Below are 12,568 nucleotides of genomic sequence, written 5' to 3'. Positions count from 1 at the left end.
TGAGAGAAAATGTTCCCAAAAACGAATAGAATTAAGCAAAATATTTCCAAAAGGTTATAAAGCAACAAAATATTACAAGCAGTGTTTTCGGGGATTGACACATATACCAAAATATTACCAGAAGTTGGCAGTATGTAACAAAATGTTACCAAAAACGAATAGAATTATGCAAAATATTACCAAATCCTGACAGGATTAAGGAAAATACTTCCAGAAGCTGGCAGGATGAGACGAAATGTTACCAAAAACTAATAGAATTATGCAAAATATTTCCAAATCCTGATAGGATTAAGGAAAATACTTCCAGAAACTGGTAGAATGAGACAAAATGTTACCAAAAACGAATAGAATTAAGCAAAATATTTCCAAATCCTGACAGGATTAAGAAAAATACTTCCAGAAACTGGTAGAATGAGACAAAATGGTACCAAAAACGAATAGAATTAAGCAAAATATTTCCAAAAGGTTATAAAGCAACAAAATGTTACAAGCAGTGTTTTCGGGGATTGACACATATACCAAAATATTTCCTAAAGTTGGCAGTATGAAGCAAAATGTTACCAAAAACTAATAGAATCATGCAAAATATTTCCAAATCCTGACAGGATTAAGGAAAATACTTCGAGAGGCCGACAGGATGAGACAAAATGGTACCAAAAACGAATAGAATTAAGCAAAATATTTCCAAAAGGTTATAAAGCAACAAAATGTTACAAGCAGTGTTTTCGGGGATTGACACATATACCAAAATATTACCAGAAGTTGGCAGTATGTAACAAAATGTTACCAAAAACGAATAGAATTATGCAAAATATTACCAAATCCTGACAGGATTAAGGAAAATACTTCCAGAAGCTGGCAGGATGAGACAAAATGTTACCAAAAACTAATAGAATTATGCAAAATATTTCCAAATCCTGATAGGATTAAGGAAAACACTTCCAGAAACTGGTAGAATGAGACAAAATGTTACCAAAAACTAATAGAATTATGCAAAATATTTCCAAATCCTGACAGGATTAAGGAAAATACTTCCAGAAACTGGTAGAATGAGACAAAATGGTACCAAAAACGAATAGAATTATGCAAAATATTACCAAATCCTGACAGGATTAAGGAAAATACTTCCAGAAGCTGGCAGGATGAGACAAAATGTTACCAAAAACTAATAGAATTATGCAAAATATTTCCAAAAGGTTATAAAGCAACAAAATGTTACAAGCAGTGTTTTCGGGGATTGACACATATACCAAAATATTTCCAAAAGTTGGCAGTATGAAGCAAAATGTCACCAAAAACTAATAGAATCATGCAAAATATTTCCAAATCCTGACAGGATTAAGGAAAATACTTCCAGAAGCTGACAGGATGAAACAAAATGTTACCAAAAACGAATAGAATTAAGCAAAATATTTCCTAAACCTGACAGGATTAATATCATACAAATATTGAAATAAGGTACTGCCTGTTTGGGTTGGTACAAAAATAGTATTCAAATATTTAATAATGCTATTTATAACTTTATGGCGTTGATATATACTTTTAGACTTTTTTTATTTCTAACATCGCGTGGCAATTTTAGTTACAATATCACGTCTATTGCCAAGTTTGCTTTAGATAGAGATCTTGCAACCAAAGTTTACCGCTTTAAGGCCAACTTAGATACTAATTTCTCAAAAACAAATCAGAGCTATCTCTTACATCATTATATCATCTAGTAAATACTGAATCTCAAACAAATATGATAATGTTTTTAAAAATATTTCAACATAAACTTTCACCTCCATTAATTAGTCATCATCAATGAATCATGTTTTCATGAAATATTACTCAATAAAAAAAATAATTGTTTTATCTTGTTAACCCATTAATTTCCACAAAAACTTAAAGCACAAAAATTCATTTCAACTTAAAAAAAAATAATGTTATCTTATTTTATCACTTTGAGATTGTTATATTTTTTGCAAATATCATCGCCGAAACGTTTAACGTCATCATTCACGTTTTTACTTATAATTCAATAATACATCTCAATCACTGTATCTCCCAATTATCTAGACAGAAAGAAGATAATGATAATTAAACGCGGTGTTTTTTTTTTCACATTTCAAATTAATGCAATCCACGTTACATTTGATTATATTCTTACTTAATTAAAATGTCAATTCGCGCACTCGAGGTTGATGTGTTGTGAAGTTTGTATTCATCTCTGATAAACATAATACAAAACGGGCCTTGAAATTATCCCGACCGGGATGGATGTAGATAGATAGGCGTTTCGATACGAGTCGTAAATCGTATCAATGGACAATAATTTTATCGTTAAAACAAGACAATGAATATGCATTTAGTTTTACTACTTTGAATCGTATTGTTATTAATTAACTTTTTTTTTCTAATTTACTTCATATTGTTATGGCACGCACCTACCACGTGCTGTTTGGGTTAACGCAACCAGGTCCCCTTTGATTTCGAGGAACCTTTGACCCCTATTACTAGATTACAGACTTCATGATTACTAACACCAAAGAATTGAATGAGTTTGTTTGTGTCGTTCCAAAGAAGTACAGTAAAACCTCGATATTACGGATTAATACGGGAAATTATTATTATTAGTTTTCTTTAATACAAATGCATTACTTAGAAGCCGAGCATTAGAACTAACTCTAGAAAACTAGAAACAATCTGGTTTAGCGGTGCGGTTCTGAATAAATATTGTATAGGACCATAATTTCTCATTTTGAACAACTTTTCTTAATAAAATTTTTCCGTATCATGAACAAAAAGATTACTTTACCTAAACTAAAAATAGTTTGCTTTCAAAATATGAAAATTTCTTTTTTTTTTCTTCACACTAAGCAGGGCTTAATTCCTTACCATTTAAAATAAAATCCAAAATTTTTAAGTCATTTTACCTCTTGTGACATCTATCCTGGGACACCCTGTATATTGAAATGATCTTAATAGGAATCAAAAATGCTTTAATTTGATACCAAACATGATATATTTGGGTTAAAAAATAAAAAGTTGTGTTCGAAAGTGTCAAATGTCAAAATTAAATATAACGATTTTTTGATAAATATTGAAATGATCTTGATAAGAATCAAAAATGCTTTCATTTGATACCAAACATGATATATTTAGGTTAAAAAGTAAAAAAGTTAGGTTAGAAATTGTCAAATGTCAAAATCAAATATAACGATTTTTTGATAAATATTGAAATGATCTTGATAAGAATCAAAAATGCTTTCATTTGATACCAAACATGATATATTTAGGTTAAAAAGTAAAAAAGTTAGGTTAGAAATTGTCAAATGTCAAAATTAAATACAACGATTTTTTGATAAATATTGAAATGATCTTGATAAGAATTAAAAATGCTTTAATTTGATACTAAACATGATATGTTTGGGTTAAAATATGAAAAGTTAGGTTAGAAAGTGTCAAATGTCAAAATTAAATATAACGATTTTTTGATAAAAATTGAAATTATCTTAATATGAATCAAAAATGCTTTAATTTGATACCAAACATGATATATTTGGGTTAAAAAATAAAAAAGTTAGGTTAAAAAGTGTCAAATGTCAAAATTAAATATAACGATTTTTTGATAAATATTGAAATGATCTTGATAAGAATCAAAAATGCTTTCATTTGATACCAAACATGATATATTTAGGTTAAAAAGTAAAAAAGTTAGGTTAGAAATTGTCAAATGTCAAAATTAAATACAACGATTTTTTGATAAATATTGAAATGATCTTGATAAGAATCAAAAATGCTTTAATTTGATACTAAACATGATATGTTTGGGTTAAAATATGAAAAGTTAGGTTAGAAAGTGTCAAATGTCAAAATTAAATATAACGATTTTTTGATAAAAATTGAAATTATCTTAATATGAATCAAAAATGCTTTAATTTGATACCAAACATGATATATTTGGGTTAAAAAATAAAAAAGTTAGGTTAAAAAGTGTCAAATGTCAAAATTAAATATAACGATTTTTTGATAAATATTGAAATGATCTTGATAAGAATCAAAAATGCTTTCATTTGATACCAAACATGATATATTTAGGTTAAAAAGTAAAAAAGTTAGGTTAGAAATTGTCAAATGTCAAAATTAAATACAACGATTTTTTGATAAATATTGAAATGATCTTGATAAGAATCAAAAATGCTTTAATTTGATACTAAACATGATATGTTTGGGTTAAAATATGAAAAGTTAGGTTAGAAAGTGTCAAATGTCAAAATTAAATATAACGATTTTTTGATAAAAATTGAAATTATCTTAATATGAATCAAAAATGCTTTAATTTGATACCAAACATGATATATTTGGGTTAAAAAATAAAAAAGTTAGGTTAAAAAGTGTCAAATGTCAAAATTAAATATAACGATTTTTTGATAAATATTGAAATGATCTTAATATGAATCAAAAATGCTTTCATTTGATACCAAACATGATATATTTAGGTTAAAAAATAAAAAAGTTAGGTTAGAAATTGTCAAATGTCAAAATCAAATACAACGATTTTTTGATAAATATTGAAATGATCTTGATAAGAATCAAAAATGCTTTAATTTGATACCAAACATGATATATTTGGGTTAAAAAATAAAAAAGTTAGGTTATAAACTGTCAAATGTCAAATAATCGCCATTTTTTTTTTTGCTAAAAATTAGGATATCTCGATAACTGTTGGAGATAAATAGGTCGAGTTTGGGTTCATTTTAAAGGATATTTAATTTTCTATCCATTAATGTTAAAAAAACAACTTTATAACTACAAAATTTGAATGTTTCAAAACCCGAAAGTTTCCAGTTCTAGGTCTAGTGTTAGTTTTAGTTTTAATTGTTAATCAACGCTAGATTGTTGAGCTATAACTAGAACTAACACTAAACCTAGAACTAGAATCATTCGGGTTTAGCCGTCTAAAGAGACGTACGGCTAAACCCGAATGTTTCTAGTTCTTGGTCTAGTGTTAGTTGTAGTTTTATATCATTAGAACTAACACTAGACCTATAACTAGTTAGTGAATTGGCGTTAAGAAATCTTAATAAGAATCAAAAATGCTTTAATTTGATACCAAACATGATATATTTGGGTTAAAAAATAAAAAGTTGGGTTAAAAAGTGTCAAATGTCAAAATTAAATACAACGATTTTTTGATGAACATTGAAATGATCTTATTAATAACCAAAAATGCTTTAATTTGATACCAAACATGATATATTTGGGTTAAAAAATAAAAAAAGTTAGGTTAAAAAGTGTCAAATGTCAAAATTAAATACAACGATTTTTTGATGAACATTGATATGATCTTATTAATAACCAAAAATGCTTTAATTTGATACCAAACATGATATATTTGGGTTAAAAAATAAAATAGTTAGGTTAGAAACTGTCAAATGTCAAATAATCGCCATTTTTTTTTTTTGTTAAAAATTAAGATATCTCGATAACTGTTGGAGATAAATAGGTCGAGTTTGGGTTCATTTTAAAGGATTTTTAATTTCCTGTCCACTAATGTTAAAAAAAGAACAGCTTTATAACTAAAAAAAAATTTTTAGCGCTGATAATAATCAAGTTTATCGAGGTTTTATTGTAGTAAACTTGATAATTAATACTAGAAAATGTAAAATAAGTATAAATAAAGTTTTAAAATAATATTTAAAGAGTGTATATACAAAAATATTTGTATCAGGGGATAATCAACTTGACCTTCTACTACAGCAGACGTTGGATAGGTGTGTTTGGCTTGAATCCAACTGCTGACACACACAAGAAGCTTCAGTCTAAATAGTTTTGTACAGTTTTATCTCATCACATCGCCATTTAACGGCGGTAATAAACTAAACGACACAGTATTAAATTACCACAGAGAATATTGTCGTTTTAGTATCGTCCTAGTTCTGGAATATCTACTCACTAGAAATAAATATAACTAAAACCACAAATATTAAATTATCGTAAAATTTGAATTTGGATTATCTCATTACAACATTTATTTGTAACTCGTTAATTAACACCATTTCGGTGCCAAATTTGCATAAAGATAATCAACGATCCGGATAGTATTAACGTTATTTATTGGGGTGGTTTATTGATTGGGCGAATTAATAAATTTTGGGGAATTATTAAAATTATCGTTATTCCTTCAACGGTTCATATCAACGGTAAAGCTTTTTCACTGATTATATATGTAACCGGAAAACTACATCCTTTGCGTTATCCTGATTACGGCTTAACCATATTCAAATCATGTGTACGGTTTTGAAATACACTAAAGATTTTAAAACTAAACTCAAAGAGCTTAACCCACATCTCCACAAGAATAGACACGACGCTAACTTTAGAATATTTCAATAAGAATGGAGCGGAAATTGAAAAATAGATAAACCATGTTCGACGACGTACCTTGTGTTTTATTTTCAAGAACGTAATTTTGGCCATAATAACCTTGATGGAAAAATTTCAGACAACAATAAGCAACAATGAGGAAGGTTGGAATAAATTTCCTTATTATTTCGTGGGTGTTTGTTTAACGAAAATAAAAAAAATTAGTTTGTAATAACAAAATGTGGCGGAAATTCGTTTCGACGAATCCATTCAATACTTATTTGAGTGTGGAAATCGAATTGCATACAAAAAGGCGTTTCTACGGTTCTGGCAATAAATTCTGTCAACATGCCAAGGCCAACAGGGTACAGCACCAACTGCATACCAACTCGGTAAACTACGGTGGTATATTATTTTCTTGTTTCCTCTTAACAAAAATTTTAAATATTCGTTTCGCAAATGTCTACTAATTTAACTTGGATACATTTTAATTTATTACACTCAATTTAATTCATCAATTAATGAATGATTAGGAGGAGTTGAAAATCATCAACGTGATGATAAACAGAAATTGAAACTTCCCAGAATGAAACCAACACCGTCTGGGGAACGATGGATTCTTGGAAAATACAAGGTCAGGATCGTTATAGATAAAGAAAAACCGTCGTTGAAGTGACTAACACTATTTAATTCCTGCAAAAAAAATAACATAAAACAAGTCTAGCACAAGGTAAATAAGTCATTTAAATCGATAAATTTTAATTAAAAAAAAAACATTATTTTAATAACTCAACATTATTAGTTAGTTGGAGTAAAACACAGTGAAAGTTGCACAGTTTCATATTCGAAAGTGGCTACTTGCATAACGAATTGAATTTCCCGTTTCAAATTCCTTCCTATTAAAGAATACTTGAATGGCTTAGATGAGAATGTTACGTTTAATCTATAAAAATCGTTTGTGTTAATGATAAAATTAAATCAAAAATAAAATTAATTACGACGTAAATGATATAAATGATAAAATGGCTGAATAAATCATGAAGTTTTAGCGGAAGAAACTTTTAATTATTATGCATTATCATGCAGTGTCTAGAAACGAGACCGGAAATAAAAGAAAGATTTGTAATAGTACTAAAATTAAAGAAAACTTTATTTAGTTTAAACCGTCTCAGTCGCACGGCTAAAATTTTTTAGTTATAAAGCTGTTTTTTTTTAACATTAATGGATAGAAAATTAAATATCCTTTAAAATGATCCCAAACTCGACCTATTTATCTCCTACAGTTATCGAGATATCTTAATTTTTAACAAAAAAAAAAAAATGGCGATTATTTGACATTTGACAGTTTCTAACCTAACATTATTATTTTTTAACCCAAATATATCATGTTTGGTATCAAATTAAAGCATTTTTGATTTTTATTAAGATTATTTCAATGTTTATCAAAAAATCATTCTACTTAATTTTGACATTTGACAGTTTCTAACCCAACTTTTTATTTTTTAACCCAAATATATCATGTTTGGTATCAAATTAAAGCATTTTTGATTCTTATTAAGATTTCTTAACGCCAATTCACTAACTAGTTCTAGGTCTAGTGTTAGTTCTAGTGATATGAAACTACAACTAACACTAAACCAAGATCTAGAAACATTCGGGTTTAGCCGTACGTCTCTTTAGACGGCTAAACCCGAATGATTCTAGTTCTAGGTTTAGTGTTAAGTTATAGCTCAACGATCTAGCGTTGATTAACAATTAAAACTAGAACTAACACTAGACCTAGAACTGGAAATTTTGGGGTTTTGAAACATTCAAATTTCGTAGTTATAAAGTTGTTTTTTTTAACATTAATGGATAGAAAATTAAATATCCTTTAAAATGAACCCAAACTCGACCTATTTATCTCCTACAGTTATCGAGATATCTTAATTTTTAACAAAAAGAAAATGGCGATTATTTGACATTTGACAGTTTCTAACCTAACATTATTATTTTTTAACCCAAATATATCATGTTTGGTATCAAATTAAAGCATTTTTGATATTTATTAAGATTATTTCAATGTTTATCAAAAAATCATTCTACTTAATTTTGACATTTGACAGTTTCTAACCCAACTTTTTATTTTTTAACCCAAATATATCATGTTTGGTATCAAATTAAAGCATTTTTGATTTTTATTAAGATTATTTCAATGTTTATCAAAAAATCATTCTACTTAATTTTGATATTTGACAGTTTCTAACCCAACTTTTTATTTTTTAACTCAAATATATCATGTTTGGTATCAAATTAAAGCATTTTTGATTCTTATTAAGATTTCTTAACGCCAATTCACTAACTAGTTCTAGGTCTAGTGTTAGTTCTAGTGATATGAAACTACAACTAACACTAAACCAAGATCTAGAAACATTCGGGTTTAGCCGTACGTCTCTTTAGACGGCTAAACCCGAATGATTCTAGTTCTAGGTTTAGTGTTAAGTTATAGCTCAACAATCTAGCGTTGATTAACAATTAAAGCTAGAACTAACACTAGACCTAGAACTGGAAATTTTGGGGTTTTGAAACATTCAAATTTTGTAGTTATAAAGTTGTTTTTTTTAACATTAATGGATAGAAAATTAAATATCCTTTAAAATGAACCCAAACTCGACCTATTTATCTCCTACAGTTATCGAGATATCTTAATTTTTAACAAAAAAAAAATGGCGATTATTTGACATTTGACAGTTTCTAACCTAACTTTTTTGTTTTTTAACCCAAATATATCATGTTTGGTATCAAATTAAAGCATTTTTGAATTCTATTAAGATCATTTCAATATTTATCAAAAAATCGTTATATTTAATTTTGACATTAGACACTTTCTAACCCCACTTTTTATTTTTTAACCCAAATATATCATGTTTGGTATCAAATTAAAGCATTTTTGATTCTTATTAAGATCATTTCAATATTTATGAAAAAATCGTTGTTTTATTTTGACATTTCACACTTTTTAACCTAACTATTTTATTTTTTAACCCAAATATATCATGTTTGGTATCAAATGAAAGCATTTTTGATTTTTATTAAGATTCCTTAACGCCAATTTAAGGTCATATTTATTGAGGTTAATTTTGTTATAGGCAATAATTTATAAAATTCTTCCTAAATTAATTTGGACAAATTAATGTTTATATAGAATTATAAAACTGCGTAAATGTCATGTTAGGACGTTTATCATATTTTATGAATGTCGAGCCATCCAAAATGTTGTCGGATAAATTAGGGCATAAATAAAAGTTGGACATTAAGTGTCGCTGTGTATATTTTTCATTTTACTTCAACTTCCACAAATTATATTTAAAAAAAAAATATTTAACAACAATTTAGTTCAGTCTAGACAATATTATTTTATTTTCAACAAACAAAACTAAATAGTTATTTTTTTGTAATGTTTACTACGTTACAAATAATAATGGATAATAATTCAACGTCAAATCTACACAAACACAATAATAACAAGAAATGTTTGTTGTTATTGAGTTATTTAATTAAGTTGTTGAACTTGGTATAAATTTGAATCGAATGTACTAGATACACAATATAATAATTTATCTTTCGGTTTATACAACCACGATTATATTATACATATCGGCGCGTTATCGTTAAAATTTATTACAACTAGAGTTGGTGTGTTCACATTGTTATCGGTATTTGTACACGTGATCCCTCTTTATTTGTGGACATAGCTAAATTACATTTTGCGGGATCTGTTTATTTTGTTCTCTCTCTCTCTTTCAATCAATCGGTTTATCTTTTTTGAAATTATTTCGAGGTAAAAAGGTTTTTCATTATTGCAAACTTGTTTAAGGAAAACTTTATCTATTGGTTGAAATTCGCCTTAGAATTGCGCAAGGTTACGGTCAGAATGTTGTAGATAACGGATTATCTTTTCCTGGGGTTTTCCACGGAGTTTCAGTAATGAAATTTTCCTTTTTTAAAACCGTAATAAACAACCTTAAATTTAAACTTTGATTTTTGGAGTGGTGGTTTTTGAATATATTGTTTTTGTATGAACGGCTGAGTCATTGGTTTTTGTTTAAAATTGTGTTGCAACAACGTTATTATTGACGCAAATTAATAACGTCAATTAATTCAAAAACTGCCCAACAAAAATAATGAAGATATTCTATTACCGAGGTTTTTTTTTTAATTAGGTTTTGAAAATTAACGTGCCGTTTTTAAAGGTGCGTATAAACCAGGCGCGATCGCGCGTTTTCCTCACAAAACGGCTCCTAAGCGATCGTCACGCGTCTTCGAGGGGGGCTGCGTGGGCGTAGTTGTGACGAAGCGCCGCAAGATTCCGCCGGCTGCGAAAGGTGACAAGGGCGCCGCCACACTCGGCACGCTCGGCGGTGCTTTGCGCAGGACCGGCATTAAAGTCTCGGGTGTCGCACTGACCCTGAAACAGTGGTGGCGCGATGTGGGGCTTTGCCCCCACGGCCCCGCGCGCCCCTCTTGTCCGCTAGGGGCGCATCACCAGGGGGGTCGAACTAGGAAACCGCGCCATCTCATGGGACAGACGCTCAGCATGTGTAAATGGAAGCAGTGTGCCCGAGATAAGTGTGAGTATTTTATTAAAGTTTGATGTATTTGTAATTTTCAATGCAAGAAAACAGATAATTTCTCCGAGAACACGATAAAATAGATTGCGTGCGAACGGAATCACAAAAAAAAAGTGTGGCGCCAATGCATAGACGGTTGGGAAGACTGAAACGCTGTAATCAGCGCAAGGTTAGAGAAATAAGCCGGCGTTACGCAATAATAACACAGCGATCGTTTACATGAAAGCTAAATTGCTACTTGCACCGTCGCCCGGTACAACAACTCCTTCATATATTCTAAGGTTAAATTCCTTTGCATCTTTTATGTCAGAACAATATATTTTTAAAAATTTTATTATTAACTCTATCAAATTCTTCTCACAACCTAGTTCCACAATATATTAAACATATATTATACAGGGTGCCCATTATGTGTGGAATATAGTATATATCTTGATAGGTATCAACTTTATAGCAAAACATTTTATACAAAAGTTGTTTAATATTTTATTTGCCGTAATAAGACAACATTCAATTGTTTTTATTTCAGAAAACAAATGAGCAACGAATAACACTTGAAGTTTTTTAAATGGCAATGTACCCTTTCGTTAGGCTCATTTGATAGAGATTTCTTTTAAGTTTTTTAATGTTTGGTGCCTGTACATTTATCACAGAACACTGATGACTCTATGTCAAGCACAGAGGGCATACAGGGTGTTTCTGTAAGTCGAGGCATAAAATGATGACGATTCGTGTAAAAATTTTTGAAGAAAATAATCCAAGTTTGATTTTGTACCTTTAAACTGGTTTTTATTTTATATAGGTTAATGGGTTTTACAAACAAGTATCTTAATATTTCTTTTTGTTTTGTTAAAAAAGATCACGTATCAAAGTCGAAATCAGATTATTAGTTACTAATTTACAAAATTAAAGTTTAAAAAGTTGTAAGATGAAATTAAGGACGAAGTGTTACAAATTTAAGAACGTTCTTTTTTTCAAAAGAAATATTAAGAAACTTGGGAAAAATTCAAGAATCATTATGTAGCTTCCTGTATTACATGATAACTAACTTCAGGTTTAAAATGCCAACCTCAATTTTGACATACTTGTAATCTTCATTAAAAATCCTTTAAAATGAGTACAAACACGACATATTTATCTCCAATGTTAATGAAGTTATGGTCAACTTCCGGTTAAGAATGTCAACGTCAATTTTGACATATTTGTAATCGCCGTGAAAAATCCTTTAAAATGAGTCCAAACATGATACGTTTAATTCCAATATTACTCGAGATATAAGCAACTTCCGGTTTGAAATGTCAACGTCATTTTGACATATTCTTAATTTTTATAAAATGTCTTAATATTTGTCACAAAAACAAAAATATAATAAAAAAAAAATTAAGATTGGTATTAATATTTAAAAATTGAATTGTTGCTAACTTCGGGTTTAATGTTTTTTATTCACTTTTTTGTTTTTTGAGATATGTGCGTCTTGTTTGGTCTCATTTTAAAGGTTTTTTTAATAAAGAATACATCATGAAAGAACACCATGAAGTTGTCCATTTATCTATTATGTGATAACTAACTTCAGGTTTAAAATGTCAACCTCAATTTTGACATATTTGTAA

General features: G+C 28.8%; 2 protein-coding genes across 7 annotated transcripts in view; one reads left to right on the top strand and one right to left on the bottom strand.

Annotated features, from left to right (window-relative positions):
• The window catches only part of LOC111416300 (necdin, MAGE family member), a 107,827-nt gene that overhangs the window by 52,341 nt on the left and 42,918 nt on the right, over nt 1-12,568 (bottom strand). The window lies entirely within an intron of this gene.
• Nucleotides 1-12,568, top strand: part of LOC111416295 (Phosphodiesterase 11) — a 94,936-nt gene that overhangs the window by 44,333 nt on the left and 38,035 nt on the right. Inside the window, exon 2 of one of the 5 annotated variants that reach the window (XM_071195798.1) lies at nt 10,551-10,958. The exons of the other annotated variants lie outside the window; for them this stretch is intronic. Coding sequence (XP_071051899.1) covers nt 10,907-10,958 — 52 coding nt within the window. The 5' untranslated portion in view covers nt 10,551-10,906. The remainder of the gene's footprint in view (nt 1-10,550; nt 10,959-12,568) is intronic. 5 annotated transcript variants of the gene reach the window in all.

This window comes from Onthophagus taurus, chromosome 5, assembly GCF_036711975.1.
Source record: "Onthophagus taurus isolate NC chromosome 5, IU_Otau_3.0, whole genome shotgun sequence".
Taxonomy (NCBI): Eukaryota; Metazoa; Arthropoda; class Insecta; order Coleoptera; family Scarabaeidae; genus Onthophagus; species Onthophagus taurus.
Note: the sequence above shows the minus strand (reverse complement) of the source record. Positions and strands in the feature narration are given on the sequence as shown.